This window comes from Nicotiana attenuata, chromosome 7 (assembly GCF_001879085.1).
Source record: "Nicotiana attenuata strain UT chromosome 7, NIATTr2, whole genome shotgun sequence".
In the NCBI taxonomy this organism is placed as follows: Eukaryota; Viridiplantae; Streptophyta; class Magnoliopsida; order Solanales; family Solanaceae; genus Nicotiana; species Nicotiana attenuata.
The window spans coordinates 42,674,412-42,695,483 of NC_031995.1; the positions used below are offsets into that span (position 1 = coordinate 42,674,412).

Sequence of the window (21,072 nt, forward strand, 5' to 3'; positions counted from 1 at the left end):
CGTCTGCAGTACAAGAAGCTATTTGGTTGAAGAGATTCTTTGAGCATTTGAATATTACAAAGAACTCTCAGGGTCCCATGACTCTATATTGTGATAGTCAAGCGGCTATTGCATATACAAAAGATCCTAAGTATCACAGCAAGACCAAACACATTGACATCAAGTATAACTTTGTAAGAGACATGGTAGCAAGTGGAGAGATAAATTTACAGTACATTCCTACGCAAAGCATGATAGCTGATCCTTTTACAAAGGCGATATCTAGAGACCTGTTTGAGAAACATGTTATGGCTCTAGGTTTGCGAAGGATATGAACATATTTATGTATTGTAATATGACTTTAGTATTATATTATGCTCATCAATATTTAACTCTTGAATTTGTGCTTATATCTCGTATGCATGTGATTAATATTTTGTTGATAAAGTGTGTCGAACAAGTCGCGAGATTGGCTCTCTCACACGAGCAATCGCCTCTTACGTTAAGAATCGTGAAGAGATGAGACCTTATAGAACCTTGGATAATGCGGGGTTGTATTTACTTGTAGAGATCGTTCTTGATAGCTTACGAATTTCACTATTCGATTATGACTTGTTTTGTGAGCCAGATACGAGTTTCTCAAAGCAGATGGTTTGAGGATTATTGAAGTGAGAAACTCGGGTTAGACACTTGAAGGTGTCTAGACCAAGATCTGTACGGTGTTGGATGATTAAAATAATAAGACACACTCGCCAATATAAGGTGAGAACACCGTAACATATGTTTCATACCACGTGTGCTATCGACCAATGGGATAATGGAAGAATGAATCCCTGCTTCTTCATTGTGTGAGATCCCAAAGAAGTTACATTAACTTTTATTGGAATACCCTTTGACCTTTTACTGTCTCTTGAAGTGCCAATCAGTGTTGCTACTTTAGCATGTTACTAATAGCCATGAGTGATTCGACAATGCAGTGCATGTCTAGGAAAGCAGTTGATTTGGAATGGAAAGATTCGAGTAGAAAGGGAAGACGACTAAAAATTAGTAATTTAACTTGTATTCATAGGTCGACCATTACACTTACCATGAGGGTATTGGGTGTAATTGTGGATACAATGTTATATGAGAACTCGAGTTTGCCTCTTTCGAGGATGAGGGATCGAATAAGTAGCTACTGCAATAGCGAAGATGTCTGGGGTATTGCGAGTAATAATATCCTCATGCTAGTCGTGAATCCTTTCCATATGTGATTGGATTTCTACATAGAGCTTTAGTACAACCTTTAATTGGTTTTGGAATTTTACAGCTCTTTGTGCTCGCAAGTCGCACCAACTATTTGCCAGTATGAAAAGTGTGTCAAAGACATCGGTCTAGCCCACTATGAGCGAAGTGGGAGATGTTGGATTATGGGTCATGAGTTGCTCCATGTGGGCTGACCCGACCCGGTTAGGAGAGATAAGGGAGAGAGATTAAAGGGAAGTTACCACTAGAGCACAAACACCCACTAAACTGAACGTGCAAAAAGGGTGAGTGGTGGGTTATCTTCCTTAACCGCTATTAGTCTCCCCATTTATCTGAAGGAGATAATACAGAACAAAGAACCGTAAGTTGTTTTCTCTAACTCAAGAATTTTCTCTGACTCTCTTCATCTCCCAACGAAGAACACACACAAGTAAGGGCATCTAATTGGTGGAAGATTAACATTGTTTCCTAGTGATTCAAAGTTCGATTTGGGGCAATTATTTCGGTGGTGAGTTCAACAATTCTTCCGCTGCGTTGACAGGTACGCTAATGTTGTTCTCGCCCCGCGATTATTAGTCTAACACAAAGTTTGCAAATTTAAATTTCCTTTGATGGTGCTTCGGTGCCTGAAAAGAAAATAAAAGATCGTGAACAAGAGCAAACAAACAAAGTGCAAAAGGAGCAGAAAAAGCAAGAAAGAGAAATTGGAAAATACATAGCTAGCGTTTTCGAGAGCTGCAAGTCTCCTCGTGGGGATCCTTTCCTTTCGATGTGTTTCGAGAGTCTAGCTCATGTCTATTTATAGATAGATGCTTAAAGGCAGTTGTCTCAAATTAGGTGTGCACGAGGTATAGGTTTCTCAAAGAGATAGAGTTTTATTTCTTGAAGGAATCAAGCTTATCACATATTCTTATTTTTTTGGACGGAGGGAATATGGGCTTAGAGGTAGGAAAGAAAAAAAATTCAAATAGCAAGAATATAATGTTAACTTTGGATAATAATTCATTTAGCATTATTAAAAAAAAAAAAGATTCTAACACTTTAAACAACGCTTTGAAGAGAGTGTATCACGAACAGATCTTAAGGAAATATTGGATGTGAATTTAAGGATTTTGTCATTCGCTGGTACTTCAAGCCTTGTCTTGACGGATTTAACAAGTTTACGTTCCAACAAATCTTGAAGTAGGGGGCATCTGTAGATATGTAAAAGTTATTGAGTTTAGCTCATATAAAATTTGGATTAAATTCTAAATTACTTCGGGTCGAATAATTAATTTGGACTTAACAAATTAATAAGTTCATTTTTAATTTCAAGCCCAAGGTCCATTTCATCTTAAGGCCCAGGCTCATGCCATGTGTCAAGTGACATGGCATGTCCAGTCAACTCAAAGCCAACAAGATGACGCCACGTGTTAAATGATGTGGCAATCCCAGTCCAAAGTAGTGACCAATCAAGAGTTGCCAAGTGTCTAAAATGACATGCCTTGGCCAATCACAAGCAAGCTTATCACTTAGCTTATATGATAAGTTTGATGACTCACATGAACCAATCAGAATCAAGCAAGAGAGTTCATATGTAGCTGGACTATCCATCCTCTACCATTATAAATAGAGGGGTTACATAACTCTCTAGAAAATATTCAGAGTTGGAGAAGAACACTCCGCAATTGGTGAAGGCATACACAAAAAGAGAGATCAATCATCAAGTGCTTAGTTCTTGAACAAATGAGTGATCAACGGAGTTCTTCCCGGAGATCAACCCGTAACAACAAAGTGCTGCTCGACGTTCTTGGATTAAATACATCACAAGGAGGTCTACATCATGCTACATTCGAAAAAGACGCTTCTCAAGCCCTCGAATCACGGAGAATTTTAGAGAGGAGAATCAAGGGATACATAGAATTGTACTCACAAATATTTATCAATAAAGTCACTTTTTCTTCATATTATTTTTGCAGTTTATTTTTCGTATTAGGAAAATTTATTGCGAACACTTCTCTTTTACGTTGTTTTTTGTCACTTTAAAGGCCATGAAGAACCGAGAACTTAAAATCGAAAAATCAAATTTGTTGGGTTTATTGTTGGTTCGAATCCGGTATGCTTGAGCAATATCTACTAAAATTCATTTGTTAATATTGGTTGAAGGTTGAAAACGTGAAGAATCCAGCAAACACCATTATCGATTAATGGAGCTACGAAATTTTAAACTTAAATCTAAGATTTTGGAGTCTATTTCGAGTGGGTGTTGCTGAATTTTGTTGGGTCCAATTTTAGGAGTCTATATCTAAAAATTGGGCTATTTGGTGAAGGATTTTGGTGGTTCCGAGTTGATTTTTTTTGGGGAAATCTGTAGTTGCACTATCTGTGAGGAAGAATAAGGGGTGAGGAAGGAGAAAGAAGATGGGGTCGTCTCCTTTTTTTTTTTTTTTTGTTATTTACGCTCCAATATTTTTTATTATTTTTATTTTTTTGCCACATCAACTATTAGGGGGAGAATAATTCTTTTGAAATGTGTTTAGGGGAGTAAAGAAATGACAGTTTTAATTTAAGTGTTCAAATTAGTTTTCGAGACAAGTTCAAGGGGATTTTATGTATTTTCCCTTATTTAAAGTTTGGAGTTGTCTAATTTTTACTGCAAGGAAAAGGTAATTTTTAGATGAAAAGAAAATGCCAAAGGCAAAATAAAGCATATTATGTACTACCTCTAAATATTATATTATAGACAAGATAAGTATGAAGTTGTCAACGTTGGGGTACCATCATCAGCTGCGTAAATCTAATTACAATAAAGCAATCCAGCTATCAATAATCAGAGTGGCGCAGCGGAAGCGTGGTGGGCCCATAACCCACAGGTCCCAGGATCGAAACCTGGCTCTGATATGTAGTAATACAGTTGAGCTTCCTATCCACTACTTTTTTTGTCCCTCACCTTTTTCATTTTTCATTTTGTTCTTTTGTTCCATTAATATCAAACAATAAATTCTGGAGGAAAACTTTTCCCCTAGAGATTCAAAACTAAACAAAAGAGTTTTTGGTATATTTGTTTTGTTCTTTAAATAACTTAATGAAGATAGAGATCTTAAGTATTTGTTAGATAGGAAGAGATATGCACTTGTTTTTTCTTTAAAGAGGGGTTGGTTGGTGGGATGTAATGGAAGAGCACTCACACATTTGGAATGATAGACCCTTGGGTGACAAAGACCTAGAAATATCAAAAGTGAGAATGCTAACATGAGTAACAAAATATTATGTGCAAAACACGATCGCTTGCCCATGGAAGGTTTTCTTCATTCAAAATCCGCCCGAATTAGATATTTTAAGAAACGTATCAAGAGAGAATTGGATTTGGTTAGACAATGTATAATTGGTAAACAAGGATCAATTTTTTTTTGCAAGGTACAGAATGTATAATCAAATATTCAATATGGTCCCACAAGATCTTGTTTCGTTCAAGTAACGGGTTAAAGAGGATTCTAGTGAAGGATTCATTAATAGTTCAGTAATAAAAACAAGAAACCACCAAATATCAATCCAAAATCAAATTTCTTTGAAGATTCATCAATAGCAAATAACAGCCGACGTTAACAACAAAATTTGCCAACTTTGATTCCTGGGCCAAAGCTGAAATATGTTCAGCTCAGTAGCTAAATACAGTTTTTATCCCAAAAGAAAGGGGGGGGGGGGGGGGTTTGGGCATAGGCGAAGCTACAATATGGTAAGGGTGGACAATTAACCACCCTTCGTCGGAAAATTACACTATGTATATAAGTAAAATATTAGGTTTTAGAAGTGTATAACATATATTGAACACCCTTTGTTAGGGATTTTTTTTATTTCTTTCAAGTTTGAACACCCTAGGTAAAATTCCTAACTTCGCCACCCGGGGGAGGGGGAGGATTAAACGAATAAAACCAAAATATCATCACCAATTCTTGGTTGAAAATTGAAATGAAGTTAACTGAATGCACAAGTAGTTAGAAGCTGGCACGGAAGTTGAGCATCTTTATTGTTTTTTACTACAAACACATGAATAGAGCGATTGCCAGTGCCATCCAATCTTCCATCACCCTAGTTTCCACTTCATTAGATGGAGAACATACAGTAAAGAAGTTACATGAAAGAACTAGGAATTAGGCATAAACAAAATGAGCAATACAAGAATCAGAACAGCATCCGAGCCCGTAGTGACCTCTCTTCAACCTCAGGCTCAGGGCCATCACCTTGCCTCCTACCAAGCTAATTTAGAATAAATGTAATGGCTTAGGCTTCTCTGTTGCTCAAACGATGGCAACGAAAAATTGCCCAGCTGAAATATGGAGCAAAGGCACAATCGGATCCCTCATCTAGCAAAAAATCGACTACTTCAGTAACCTAGAAATAGGCTGTCATGATATCAAATATCTCTAATAAGCCTTGGCAACCTGCAGATGTGCCTTCAGCTAGCAGTTACGCCAGACAAAAGCTTGGTTCATTGGCCACAAAACCCAAAAAGAAAAAGAAAGGGAGCAATAAGCTCATAACCAGCATGTGTTCTGTGGTAGAAGTTGCGGAATATAATGTCCACTAGCAATTTCTGGATTCACTTATAGGAATCTAAAGACTGCATACCTAGGCTGGGTTCTCAGAAAGCTTTGAGAAACCAAGCTTCTTCAGGCGACTCTTCATAGGGGTTGCCCATGTTTTTTCTGCACTACCACATTTTATGTCCACAATTTCCACCAAGGTCGGTCCCTTTCTGTCAGTTTTCTGTCTAATAGGAGTTCCATCTACTGAAGAATTGTCTGCTGCTAGTATTGGCCTTTGAGGAGTTTTACAATTATAGTGCTTTGCCTTCTTGACTATCTCTGGGCTATTTTTATTATCTTCAGATGCCCAACTGCTGCTAGCTTCATCAATTGATGTTCTTGGCTTCATTCTTTTAGGACTGGTCGCATCACCAGCAGCGAATGAACAAACAGAAGGAGACCTATACCTATGTGATACAGGTGTTGGAGAAGCAGATGTTTTTGAATCTAATTCTCTTGACATGAGGGCACTGATCGTACCAGTTGTTCCCACTTTAATAGAACCTCCACCACCCCTCATGGACTTTAATGTCTGAACCATAACTCTTTCCGGATATTCTGAGATTGCTCTAGACGATACTTGGATATACCCAACTGCGACAGGATAAGCTCATAAAAAGCCTGTCTATCTCTTCATAACATCATGGTTGTGATGAATTTCTGTATCTAAATACAAGAGTAAAGACGATTAAGGAAAAGCATAGCAAAAGAGCTACAAGCAGAATGAGAGAATATATTTTCTCTAGAAAAATTCCAATATCCTAAATTTATCAGGAACAAACACGTAAAAACAGAAAGTTCAATATCATAAACAAAGAAGCTAGAAGTAATGACTATAAGTCATCCCAAGAAAAGCAAGATAATTTAAGAAACCGCGAAATAACCAAACATAAAGCTCACTGCTTGCATATTCCGGTAAATAAATACTCTGTCAGGTTATAACAAGATCAAAAGTCAAAGGAGTCATAACAAATTGTTTGTAAAGGGGTATACAGCTGCGAGAAAACTGTACACGGCTAACTAGTTATACTGATGCTTAGATTGGAAATGGAATTATCTCAGAAGTACAGCCTAGATATGTCTAAGAGATGAAACATCCAACATGTAACCTAATCAAATTCAAACCCAATATCACAGAGAGAAAACAGATAACTATAGTACAATAGAAGCTCTAGTGGTTAAAGTTACCCGATACCTGTGATGGTGGGAGGTGGCAAGTGTCAAGTGGAATAGTCGGGGTGCATGCAAGCTAGCCTCAACACTATCATTATCATTAATATAAAAATAGAAGCCAAAAAACAGAAGCCTAATTATCTAAGCTACATTTTTTCTCCTAACAAACCATTTTTTTTACTGGAAATGACTCTAGATGGACTTTTTTTTAACCGTGTCAGAATTTTAAAGCACGATGGCCAGAATTTTGAAGCACTAGAATTTTCAGCCACAATACGAAAAATTCTGGTGATCAGTCAGAATTTTGTGGCTAATTGCACAAAAAATATGGCAACCGTAAGAATTTTGTGACGGTCACCATAACTTGCAAATTATGGCAATAATCTGACAAATCATCATAAGACTTCCCTAAAAAATTCTTACCAGCGTGCTTCAAAATTATGACCGGAGATACTTTTCTTACCGGAATCAAAATTTAAACGGTGGCACCAAATGATCCGATTTGTGTCATTCTCCCATTTTTTTTTTTTACGACTGTGGTATCTAGGCCAGCTGCACACTTAACAAATTCTCAAGAAGGTAAAGAAACATTAAAATTGGGAGGTTTCTATCCTTAATGGACTCTTAAGTGTAGGAATTGGGTTACATTACGTCCTTAAACATGTTTCAATCTGTGAATCAACTTGAAATGAGACTCATATAAATCCTAAAAGGGGAAAGATTGAAACTTTGGGAAGTCAATGGAACAGATAGATCTAAATTCTAAGCTGAGTGAGGACAGTATTCTTGATTGAATAACATGAAATCTATAAAGCAGAATACAACGATAAAGATTTCAATTAGAAGGTTCAAAAATAAGCTAATGATTAGAAATTTACCTAAAAAAGAGCGGCAATTGGAATTCTGAAAAAAAGTGTAAGTTATTGTACCAAATCAAGATGTGCAAATCCCCTTTTGTCAAGGGCGAGATTTGACTGCAGAAATTCGATATATTTGTGTCATTGGGTATCTTGTGCCAAAAATGAAATTTATACTCACTTTTACTTGGCATATATACTAAAAATAAATTTCATTTTCACTTATCTACGCATATTAAGAAAATGATAATTTTTTTTTTCCTGTTATACCCACAATATTTATTATTAATTTCAAATTATTTTTTCAAATTGAATAAAATATACATCAATTAATATGAATATCATGATAAATTATACACCTACTGACACCCAATCGGGTTGCCTTCCCAGGTCTCGCTGGTGTTGCCTATAGGTTTGCCTGTAGGTCATGATGTGTAGTATATAAAAAAATTTAGAATAGTTGTTGAAAATAAAGAGAGAAAGTGGAAATTGACGCTAAAGAGGTACTTAGCCTACTAAAGAATAATAATATACTGCATGCTAATCTACTAAATGGTTGCAGGCACTTACTGAGACAGCTACACGATCCTCCAGTAAGCCATGCGTACAGAGAGCAAAATAAATTAGCAGATAGACTAGCAGATGCAGGAAGCTTTTTGACTGAAGGCTCTACTATGCAGATTTTTGCTGAACCACCACTTTTTGTTAGTAAGATATGGAATGAGGACAAGCTTGGAGTAACTATGACACGCTTGCTGCCATAGTGTAGATATAACTTGGAAGGGCAACCTGCTAGTAGTAGGAATGGTTTACCTTTTGTAGTGCAAACTGAGCACGACAAACTCTGTACGCATATGCTTGTTTAAATATAATATCTATCCTTATTACAAAAAAAAATAATAAAAATAAAGAGAGCATCCTATTAAAGGTTAACCCGTGAATCGTTTAATAATTAAGATAGAATGACGTCAAATATTTGGAATGACATAAAAATGAAAAAAGATATTACTACATAAATTGGAAATCCTTTTATTTAGTTCAAATTTATTATTTTCGTCCAACTCATACGACACAAAAGTTTTAGAATACTGTTATACAAAATTCATCTAATAAATACAAATATTTAAAAAGTCGGATTATTTTGTCTTTAAATAAGGAGCTAATCTATTCCTATACTATAAGTGAGGATCAGGCATGTGATGGTCAACATGTCTGCTTCACCATAGGGGTATTTTTGTCATTTCATGTGTTGTTTGACACGTTCACCCTATCTCCGCTTCTCAATTTTATCAGGTTACATGAAGCTGCTTTAATTAATAGTTTCTCATCTATTCAGTTTGTGTATCTATCTATATATACTCATGGGTTTTGAAAGTTTCCACCTACTTTTTGCGCTTTAATTCTTCTTTCTGGAAGGTCATTCAAATAAAATTGGCAAGTAACGAGCAGATCATTTTTGTACAGAGTCCTGTTCATAGAGTTTACATTTCCCTCTGTTTCTACATGTTGTGTATCTACCTTGTCAAGGTAATGCCATCCCCACCATAACCAAAGTGATGATGAACGCTTCTATTGCTTTTACAAATGGCCACTTTCCAATATTATCAGATTAAATGGAAAAAATGCAAGTGATTCCGGGGTGATAAAATGTGAAATGAAGCTTAAATTGATGTTCTTAGAAGCTACATGTAGGTGATGCTGACTTAGTATATATTTATATACGTTATGAATTCTCAAATATGTATATAGTTCCAGCTGAATGCAGTGGTTGGACCTGCACCCTCTTCCAACCATCTAGATCCCTGCCTGTCAATGACTCAATGCTGATTTATTGTCATCTATTGCTAACTTTCCTTCGATTACCCTCCTAATTTAAATCAAGACACAGACTCTAGTTTGCTTTGATGGCTGATTAATTATTAGAAGTAGCTTTGAATAGTGTTCATACATTTGGAATTTGTAGACAAACCGTCTTAAGATATGTGATTTTAAAGAAAATTTTAGAGCAAAGGCAGAGAAGAGATATATTAGATCATGCCTGAAGGATTTGGAAAGAGTAACCATTCAATAACATCCGATAGATTGAGGAGAAAGGGTTAGCGTTTAATAAATTCTCAACGTTATAAGAAGAATCATATAACAATTTCCTTTTTTGCTAATCATAAAATTTCTGTTCTGAGGTGTACTGAATTTAGATGCTTAATTTCTGGAATGAATGTTTGTAATGACACTGTCTTATTTCAGGCTTTGTATCATGCATGCTCTTCTGATGAACTATGTAACTATTAGAAAACTTCAAAGTAAACTAGAAAGAGAAACAAATCAAACGACTGTGAAGAAGCTAATAGATAAAATGACACAAGATGGCTTTGTTGACACTAACAACAACACCTTACATTCTTTTATGTACACCTTCTATTAAATCTATGGAAGGATGTTCCATGTAAAATTTACATGCTTCCAACAATTTTATATTTTAGCGGTGCAGCTAAACAACCTGATACAGCAGTATCATGTTGAAGATAGGCATTAAAAGGAAGGGAAAATGTTGGACACAATTGGATTGAAACAGGCATATTGAAGGATAGTACATATAAGCTTACAGAGCTTAGAAAATAAGAATCTTCTTGCCACATTAACACAAAAATAATATACTATTATCCAAATGTGCTACACATTTTTTGGGAATTTTTTTTTAATGCTTTAGTACCTAAAATAAAGCAATTGGTGCAAATTGCTACTTATGATTCATACTTAATACTGTTTGTTGATTCTTCTGGTAGAGCTTAATGTTTGCACATTCTGCACCATCTTAATGTCCTTTAGAACTAGATTACCCTTAGTTAAATTTAAGATTTAGAGGGTTAATTGATGCTCATTGGATTCGATTTTTCTATGTAGTTTAACCCTGAACAAAAATCCTTATATCTGGTGAATGTTTTGTCAGCCTTGAATAACATCTATAGTTTAAGAGAAATTTTAATGATAGGGAATAGGGAAATCCAAGATATCAGTAATCTTTCACACTTTTGCTGTCACTTTGAACTTAGTGTAAATCCAACCCATGCATTATGGTCTTGGCATTGTCATTAGGACATTTACCATGAAAAACTCATGGTAATCAAATATACATTGTACGACAACCTCAATCTTGACTGTACAACAACCTCAAAGGTGATTGTGGACAAATAAATCTTTAATAGAATTATTCAACAAAGTGAAAAAGTAATCGATTTTATAGACCAATAACTCTGATTATGATATAGGTGTCCAAAATTGCTATAATCTTCTCCAAAAGCTAGATAGTAACTGGGACAACAAGTGACTTAGAAGATGAAACGGAGGACAAAAACAACATAGCAAAATGCCCTGCTTTGTGTGAAATGATGTCGAGGCAACATGTCTTGACCAAGATAATTGGCAGAGAAGAGGACTTTCTATTTGTACCAGCTGTTAGCTGTGTGAAAACCGACAAAGAATCCATCAGCCATTTAAACTTTTTTGATGTTGACTGCGTTATGCCACACAATATTAAATGCTTACTTTCAGATCGGCAAGCACAAAGAATTGATAAAGGATTCTTCTATTGTAAAATAAAAATGTATATAAAAGTTATGTTTGTAGAACACGCAAACCTACCAAAAGCTATTGAAACGCTCAACAAAAGAAGAGTATATTTAATATCCTTTATTAAATTACCACATATATCAACTGGTACATGACGTTATATGTGCATTTCAAATGTCAGCTTGGTTGAAAATATTTATTGTACTCCACAAATATAGTATATCTACTATAAAGGAGGTGATATGTGTATTGTAAGGTTTGTCGTTCTTGCAATGAAAGCAACATTTCCTTGGACAATTTAGGCTCTTACAGATTTGATAAAGTAGGAAAAAAATTAATTTCCACAACTATATATTGGATTCTATTGGAAACAATTGCGCTATTGGGCCGTGCTTAGCACGGGCGATTCCCCACCAGTAAGGAAAGAAAGGAGACGGAATCGCATTAGCTGTGCCTTTTTTGTCTGTTTTCTTGCTTCTTTAATGAATAATCTTCTTCAATATCTTTGACCTAATAATAGACGTGTTGATTTGTTTGGCTTGCAAAAAAGAAGGATAAAAAGGTACTAATCATGCCGAATTTATATATTTATTTATTTATGTGATTAAGTTTGATTGCTGCTACTTACACATTTGGTTTCTTCAAGTTCAACGGCCAAATAGGTAGAATTTTGAAGCATAAGAGAGAGAGATGATAAATAGTAGCCTTTTATATTCTCATACAAAAACAATCTGAAGAAGGGCAATGGTACAAAAGAGAATAAGATGTTGAAAAAACTCTAGTCCAAGAAATATACACCTACGTAGAGCAAAAGGCTGGGAAGACATCATCAAAAGGGTAAAATGCACTTTTACAAACATTCTGATCTCAAAATCAAGGGCTACATACAACTTTACTCAAATAGAAAAAGAAAAAGAAAAGTTAGTATTTACATATTAAGGTTTTCTACATGCTATCCAAGGCCTGTTGAAAAAATGGATTAACAGCACTAGGTTCTGGCAGCTGTGGATCATCTGTTCGCTGACGCGCTGGACTTACCTCATGATTGGGACCATGAAATCGAGTTAGATTAATCTCTATACATTTCAGAGGGGCAAAACAAATGCAGGGAATGGAGCCGAGTTGGATAAAAGTCCATGTATATGTCAGATGAAATCCATCTTCTACTTGGCAGAATACCAGTTTTTGGCACATTTAGAATCAACAGATAGGTCAACTCTGAGAATATTCTTTCCACCAAAAGGCTTGGACATGCAGTCAACCACTATTGCCATGGCTTCTTTTTCAGACTCTTCCGGCCCTTCCAAAATAACTTCATCATGAACCTGTTCGAAAACAAACAATAACGTACAAATTGTTAGCTAATGACAAACAACGCAAACAATTAACTGGGACTGCAAAAAAAAAATTAAGACACATACATAAATAATTCTAAGCTATGCCAAACATAAAAATACAAATGCCCTTTCTATTACAGGAAAATGAATCTCTCTCCTAGTAACCGTTTATATCTTCCAACATTCCTGAAAATTTTAGTTATAATCTTTTTGTCTGCAGTTACGCACAACAATTGGCAAAACCTTTACCCCAGTTAAGGAATATGCATGTCAACTTAGCATGAGATCAAACTTAACAGGTGAGCTCCAAAGTTGTAGGTGAACAGAGCTCGAGATATTGAGAGATGTACCCACACAGCAAATATGATAGCAGAATACAGTTTTTCTTTTTTATCAATTTCTCACTTTTTCTGTTTCTTAAAATGAGACAAGTCCAGTAAAGGGCAACAGAAGATAAACCTGTAAAAGCAATTTCCATCCAAGCTCCTCTAGCCGTGCATTCTTTGATATCTCTAACATGGCGCACATAGCGACATCTGCAGCACTTCCCTGTCAAAAACTTCAGAAGTCAGCATGGCATACGTGGCATGCAGACAACTTATTAAAGAAAAACGAACGAAGAGACGATGGCAACACACACAAAGAATAGAGTGAAGTGTATTAAGATGGACCTGCACTGGAGTATTTATAGCAGCTCGTTCTATGTGACCTTTTACAGATCCAGTTGCATTTTTTACTGATGGGAACCAGCGTGCCCGTCCCAGAAGCGTGTGAACACGTCTGAACTCGCGTGCTTCAAATTTGCGTTGTTCCTGCCAATCTGACACTTCTTTTCTATCACTATACCACCGATCAACTGTTTCCTTAGCTTCCTTTACTGATACCTGAGTATGAAATAGTATTCATTTAGCTCATGCAGACCCAACAACTTCTATAGAAATCAAGGTAATTAAATAGATATTTTGTCTCAAAATGCTGAAGTACCTTCCAGTCGCGGGCAAGTCCAATTGTAGTTTTCCCGTACGCAATTGAAAAATTGAGCATCTTTGCCTTCCTTCTTTCAGAGCCAAAAGCATCCTGAAAAGGAATTTGCATTATGTATCAAAATCCCAATAAATCAAACTTCTTGCACTAAAATTCTTGTTCTTTTGAAGAAGCGGAATTTTCCCCCTTGGAATTAGTTTACAAGGTGTAAAATATAACGGTCATTAAATCCAACAACTATCCTGTCTTCTACATGTTGAATCTGAAAAGTTTCACCATCCACAATAAGTGTTTTGCAGTTACCTTTAGAAGAGGAACTGGAGGTTTTTCTTCACCTGGTTGAGGATGCCACTCAAGAAGTACCTCACCATTTTCAACGGCTTCACGGATGTGAGTATACATGTTCATAGCAGTCCTTGAATGGAAGTCTCCACCAGCTTTGAAAGCATCCAACATGCTCTTACAGTTGGCAAGATGTGCAAGAATCCTAAGTTCCAACTAATTATAAGAAAAAATGTCAATATTTTTGTAACCAATTCAAAAAAAATAAACTATTATAACTGGTAAGCAGCTAGATACCTGCCCATAGTCGGCCACAATCAAGGAATTCCCTTGTGCAGCTACAAAAGCTTGACGAATTTTGTACCTATCTTTCTCCAGAGCAGGCTGGTTCTATATTGCCAGGAAATAACATTTGAAACAACATTCCAGTCAAGCAATGACTGATGAGTAATAATAGTAATAATAATAATAATAATAATAATAATAATAATAATGTGTAAGTTCTAACATAAGTGACGACTGATGACCATTTAAGTTCTTACATGATATCACTTTACTTGAGCCATGAAATACAGCATGAGCCCAATTAGCGATAAAGGAGAAGCACATTTACAACATTTTTGTATATTTATAGGTTATATCAAATCTTGAGTTCAAGAAAGAAAATTGTGAGAAGCGACATTTAAAACAAGACAAAAAGTGGCTGATGGCATATCTGTGAAACAAAATACATGAACAGTTAAGAAGCCAGAGTGAAATATAAATAAACCTGTAAATTTGGTCTCCTCGCAGACAGACGCCCGGTTTCAGTGTTAATATTCAGGGAACAATGAATTCGTCCATTCTCACCCGATACATCTTGGCCCTGAGGTAGAAAGAGCAATGTCATTAAAAAGAAAGCTTCGACTTCAAATAAAGAAACCAAACCCACACTGCCAATTAACTCAAGAAAAGGAACATCAGACAGTATCTGTTACCCAAAAGTAGAGAGGTGCAATTTGTGACTATTATGCTGCTAGATCTCTAGAGCAAATTATTCAAGACATAATTTTTTGGGAAAAAGCATGACACTTGGGAGATGAATTGACTCAGTTTGCCTCAAAACCATCTTCGATGACGTTATGGCTACTCTAGCTTCAACCTCAACCAAACACCTTGTTGGTACTTCCGTCTCTGCTACATTGCTAACCTATCACAATCAGGGTCCAAAGAAAGCTCCCGAGTGTCCTATCCTACAGAAAACCCTGATTCATTGATCGTGAACACCTAGACACCTTACAACAAAGGTGAGGTAACAAGAGTAATCACTACTAAGGCCTGATTAAACAGTGAGCTGTGAATACCTCGGTCACTGCAGTTTTTGTCGCTCAAAAAGACAGCACCCAAGGCAAAAATGTTTCTCAGAGATTTATATATGAAAGAGCAAAGCCGATCACTATTTTTAACGTCTCATCATGAAACTTCAGGAAATGTCATTCTCATGCGCTATTAAGGAATCAGAAAAGGATTAGTATTTTCTTTTCTCCTTTAAGTATCCGTTGAGCAGATTATCCACAGTGAAGATTCATATTGTAGGAACTTCCCCACATAGACCCATGACATCAGTGCCAAGATGAAACCAAGTCAAAGTTTTTATAGATCAGTTCCTCATCGTAAACTTTCGGTTTGTCAACAAGCATGTGATGTATGGTAACATCAACAAAATGACTCTTGGCTATCTTCCACTGCATCTCTCCATTTAGTGATAACTGATTAGTGATGAGGTAAGGGATTCCTTGAATTTTCTACTCGATATCAATGATTGCTAATTCTTCTGAGTTCTGACCCTTTAATTCACTGTTTTACCATCAAGTTTTTACTAGGATATAAGGCGACTAATTCCCAATTCAGCCTAAGATGGAAAATTCATAATCAAGTCCAGAAATTTATAGGAAGAGAACATTTAGTAGCAGATCATTTAACAAACAAATTCTACAGCCAAGTAAAAATTGCCCTGAACTGCTTAGGCTGTTCCATGAGGAAAGACTATATACCACATCATGGAAAAGAACACGAAGCAACTTACTTGCAATGGGAGTATAAAGTTGGATATTAAAGAGTCTATGGAGCACATTTCACATAATGCTGCAATGGCATGGCAGGCCTCAATTCCTTTCTGCCCACCTCCAAAGGCGTTGTACGCTGATCCATAAATAGAAACTTCTGGTTCTTGACTGGGAACTTCATTATTTGTAGCTAAAGCTTCATCAATGCTTGTTTCAGGATCTTCCTCAGCATTGTCATCCGCTTCATCAAGAATATCAAAGTCCGCAGAAACTTTGCCAGAGAGAGCCTTCAAAGCATCCCCACTAACAGAAGGCCAGCCACTAGCAGTGTACATCTCAGTGTCGATAAGATCACAAATTCTATGTAGTCGGATTTTACGAAATTTGGTGGGAGCCTTCTTTCCTTCTTCAATTACTTTATCGACATTTGGAACTTTGAATTCTTTCTCATATGGTAGACTCTCATCAGAATTCTTTCTGTTCAGAAATTATTTTTGGAAAAAAAAAAAAAGAATCAAATGCGAGGTATTTTCGGACTGAATAAGCATAAGACAACCTGAAGAAAAAACGAAACCAGAGACATTATATGCTGTCATAGCTTAATGTGAAATTGTGGTAACATACTCCAACGCAAAAATTCCAGGAGGTTAACTGGATTTTATTGTAGTTGTATAAATGGAATCCGGAAATTAACAAGAACATGGATCCTCGAAAGCTGAATCTCATGCACGAGGATGCCATCACCTCTCGCAGAGGTGAAATTTGAATAGAGGCAGCGCAGAGATTGAAATATAGATGCTTGTACTTGGTCTTTTGGTTTAGTTATTTAGGTACTATACTCCGACTCCTCAATTCCCTCCCTTTTGTGGGAGCTTGAGTTTTTGCAATGTATATACTTTGCACCTCCGCGTACCTTAGATAAGCAATAAAATCTAACTTTACTCAATAACAAAATAAGATGGGATTTGCAGAGAAGCTTCTGATCGATAACAAATATTAAATCAACAAAAGCATGATTGCATTATGGCTCATGTTCTTCATGTGTTGATTACACTATTTTATTGCCCTGTGTGTCATTGCGGGATTTGCCAAGGACAGCTGCTCAACCATAATCGATTGCACACAGCAAAATCAATAATATCTACACTGATGAAAGAGTACAGAGGGGGATGCTATTTGACTACCTGACACACAGATGAACGAGAAATGTGTGATATGCAAAATGCAAGTTATTCGACACACTAAACATTTAGATTAAGTTTCTTCGCAAGAAAGTAATTTTTGGAAAGCTTTATACCTATTCTGGATGCCACCAAAAAACAGCTGACGCAACTGTGTATCACTTCCAACATTCATGTACTTCGCATCAGGACAGTACTTAGCTGCCCAGTTACGAAATCTATTAGCAGCAACCTGCTGCTCAGCTTTAGCCACTTTCTCAATCTCAGCAAGATAGGCACGGTCAACCAGCACACCCTCAGTTTCCATTTGAACTAGAAGCTCACCAAATGGACGCCAGTATTTCTCATAAAACTCATACATCGATCCTTTACGAACTCCATCGAATGTCCAGATCCGTTTAGACAGTTTATTCTTTAAACTCTCGTAAAGCATCAATGTGCTTATGGAGTCTAATGCAGAATAACAAATCCATAATTCTCTTTCAGTTTTTTGCAACTCCTCAACAGAAGGAATGACAGTAACTTTACCCTCAGTTCCGTCTTTCTTCAGCTTTTTCCGACCAAAGATCGTTTTCATAGATATTTTACCAAACAGACCTTCACCATGGAACAGCCTTTCAGCATGGACAGGTCTAGCATCACGCATGACAGTGGAATCACCTGTTAGTGCCTCTAGTGAATAACCACCTGAAGTTCGCCTAGAGGAATCCCAAAGTCGTGCCATGTGCATTGTGTCAGCGTGAAAGCCCGATACATTAAACCCATAGTTCTCGATGACATGGTTGTCAAAGCTATAATTGTGCCAGACCTACAGAAAAACCACTGCACATTATAATTTGTATGTTAATGGTATATGATATGAGATGCAGTAAATGACACAAGCCATGAATAAAGATCTTCAATAGACAGCCACAAAAGAAGGCATTTGGAGGAACAAACATAACTTAATAAAGTTACCATCATAAAAGAGCTACCTTTCTAATGGATGGGTCTTGGAAAAATGGAGCAAATTCAACTAAGATGTTCTTGCCACCTCCATCAAGAACATCTACCCAGATACAAGATTTCCCATCACCAAAATCAGCCTCTGGTCCAGAATAAATACTGAAGCATATAATTTCTCCATGATCAACAGGTGTTTGCTGCTTAACATCAATCTTTGCTACCTATATATGATTGATCAAAAAGGGTAAATAATCTCTAAAGTGGCTGAGCGACAAATTAAATTGCAAATGAAGAATTCTCCATGTGCATGCAAATCTCAAGAAATCAGAAAAACCAAACAAAACTAAGATAGACGTGCCTCTGTATCACACGCATGGACGAGATGCCTGTACTGACTTGTAAGCTTTCTGACAACTTCCTTAGCTGCTGATAAATTGTCAACTATATGAACTTTGTCATACATTGCACCCAGCCTCTCACGGAGGGAAACCTGACTTACACCTGTTCCTTCATCACTAACAATCCTAGTCTTGGTTCCATTTATGACATCAGTTTCCATGGATTGAATTGCATTCTTTTCCATTTTATTAGTAGCACGCTCCAGGATAACCCCTTTTGCATTGGCCTCAGCTCCATTCATGACATCAGCTGTCACGGCTTGAATTACATTCTTCTCCATTTTATTCATAGCACGCTCCTGGATAACACCTTTTGCTTTGACAGTAACTACCTTGGTCTTGGTCCCATTCACACTGTGTCTTAGTTGATCAGATGCATGACCCTCCCTTAGTTTATTTACCTTCTCCAACTTTGCTTCCATAATTTTGCTTGATAATTGCCCATTAAGATGGGAACCTTTTGATAAGGGTTTGTAATGAGATACATTAGAACCATCAACCTTATTTACTGACCTAGCTCCATTGACTCTTGAATGGTTAAGACCTACAGATAATTGTGGCAAATGGTTTTCATACTCTCTCCAGTTTCCAACTACCTTCTTTTCTCCTCCAGCAGAGTTATAAGGTGGTTTGCTTTTTGAAGATAAGTTGCCTCCTGAAATACAGGTTGTGGCAGAATAGCTAGAGGTGATGCGTTCACGCATCATTCTCGTATTGACTTCAGTTGGAACATCAAAAAATTCATCTTTGACCTTCCGATTTGTAGAGGCACTAACATTACAATTTGCTGCTGAAATCTTTTTGTAACTATTATAAGAGCTTTTAGCTTTAGAAGCTTTAAGAGCATTAATTTCAGCGATCCATCCATAAGTACTGTCTTCCTCAATTTTATGTTGTAGTCCACTAGAAAATAACTTCCTTTCATGACTTGATATTTGTTTAACGGAATCGCCAAGCACTGCTAAGCTGGACGACGCATTTTCTGCACTCTGAGTTTTGCAATCTTCCCGCCTGCAAATGATATTCAGTTTCGAATAGAAAAAGAACTGGGACTTGGTAATCTAACATTCAATCGCTGGCATTGTGCTTTCAATTCTTTCCCTATTCATTAGATCATACATGGTCGAAAACATATTCACATATATCTTAACTGGCATAAGTATCTGCATTACAGTGGTGAGTGGTGGACAAAGAAGCAAAAATTCCTTTTTGTCGAAGAAAATAAGAGTCATTTTTCACAAAATAATATGATGGGATGATGTTTCATAATCAGCAATATATTCCAAATTTCCATAATCAGCACAAACTTGGCACCCTCCACACACAATAAGTAGAACTTAAGAAACAGCACTAGAACAATTCTCCACTGTGACCTTACATTTCCTAAGAAAACTGATATATCGGTTCACCATCTTCGTCCTAACTATAATGCCAACTATCTACTAATACTTTTTACTAAGTAATTTTATTAATAACTTCAGAAGCAAGGAGGTATATTACGGGAGTACAAAAGCATCACTCGAATTGTTTCCAAGTGTCAAGGGAGCGTATAAATTCAAGTATATTCTCAAAATCGTTTACAGAAACTCTTTTTGCAAGCATTTAAAGTTTACAAAAGACAAGGTTAATAAGTAAATTAAGAAACAAAAAACTCAAATGGTACTCACCCTCAGGGCAAAGCTACGTAGCCTTCATCGAAAAATTACACGGTATATATAGGTAAAATATTAGATTTTAGTGGTATATAACATATATTCAACACCTAAATGAAATTTCTGGCTTCGCCACTTCTCGCCCTGCATTCCAAACAAGGGGCAGGCAGTAATCAAATAAAACAAACAATAAAAAGTACTTTTTCTTTCATAAACTCTGTAATCAGCCAAACTATGACAAGTATTATTAATAAGGTAAAAAGGGAAGAAACATTATATATAATAAAAGAAAAGGTAGAAAAGGGAGGGGCAAACCTGTGGAGGGCTTTACCAGAGGAAGCCCAAAAGGAACGAGAAGAGGAGAAGGAATGAGGAGAAAACCAAAGAGAAGAGGTGGGTTTGAAAGGGGAAGACTGAACTGAGAACCCCAAGAATGCCATGGCAGCTCTGCTTACTAGCTGCTTATTGCTCAAAAGAGCGGCCGTCTTGATAATAAAGTAGTAGTAGTAGTGTATATTTTTTAATTTTTAACCACAAAAGAATAAAAAGAACAACTGGAGGGGGTGAGACTGTAAAAGTAAGAAAATTTTAGGGTTTTACAAGGGTTTATTTGTTGTTTGTCTGAAAGTGGTAGTGGAGAAGCAGAGAACAGAGACCATATATGTATACAGTACAGACTCTTCTGTCTATACATACATACACTGTATGTATATATGTAAACAGGAACAGAGAGAGAAGAGGAAAGGAGTAATTGTATTATTAGTAGCTGAGTCGTCTTAAAAACTCTTTTTCCTCTCTCTTCTCTTCTGAGCAAAAAGAAAAGCCCTCTTGCTCCCTGGCACGGACATTTGACTATGTTGTC

General features: G+C 36.5%; 2 protein-coding genes and 1 non-coding gene across 3 annotated transcripts; 1 reads left to right on the plus strand and 2 right to left on the minus strand.

The window, feature by feature from the left end:
• On the plus strand, window positions 4,033–4,104 carry TRNAM-CAU. Its single transcript has one exon. It is a non-coding gene; the product is annotated as a tRNA-Met (tRNA).
• On the minus strand, window positions 5,144–7,987 carry LOC109228979. Its single transcript, XM_019394258.1, has 2 exons — window positions 7,841–7,987; window positions 5,144–6,455 (listed from the first exon to the last, which is right to left on the minus strand). Exon 2 carries the CDS (start codon window positions 6,328–6,330, stop codon window positions 5,833–5,835), a length of 498 nt encoding a protein of 165 aa, XP_019249803.1. The 5' UTR covers window positions 6,331–6,455; window positions 7,841–7,987; the 3' UTR covers window positions 5,144–5,832.
• On the minus strand, window positions 12,132–21,007 carry LOC109228980 (DNA polymerase I B, chloroplastic/mitochondrial-like). The gene is made up of 12 exons (XM_019394259.1): window positions 20,526–21,007; window positions 18,519–19,569; window positions 18,190–18,381; window positions 17,332–18,023; window positions 16,055–16,511; window positions 14,759–14,854; window positions 14,287–14,379; window positions 14,011–14,205; window positions 13,708–13,800; window positions 13,395–13,607; window positions 13,183–13,272; window positions 12,132–12,711 (listed from the first exon to the last, which is right to left on the minus strand). Exons 1-12 carry the CDS (start codon window positions 20,648–20,650, stop codon window positions 12,550–12,552), a joined length of 3,459 nt encoding a protein of 1,152 aa, XP_019249804.1. The 5' UTR covers window positions 20,651–21,007; the 3' UTR covers window positions 12,132–12,549.

Excerpts from the sequence above, each read along its gene's own strand:
- LOC109228979 (XM_019394258.1), bottom strand. The coding sequence starts at position 6,330 with ATGGTTCAGACATTAAAGTCCATGAGGGGTGGTGGAGGTTCTATTAAA.
- LOC109228980 (XM_019394259.1), bottom strand. The coding sequence starts at position 20,650 with ATGGCATTCTTGGGGTTCTCAGTTCAGTCTTCCCCTTTCAAACCCACC. Across the intron at positions 14,855-16,054 it reads ACTTTATACTCCCATTGCAA|GGCCAAGATGTATCGGGTGA; the intron begins GTAAGTTGCTTC and ends TTTCTACCTCAG. Across the intron at positions 14,206-14,286 it reads TTGTGGCCGACTATGGGCAG|TTGGAACTTAGGATTCTTGC; the intron begins GTATCTAGCTGC and ends TCTTATAATTAG.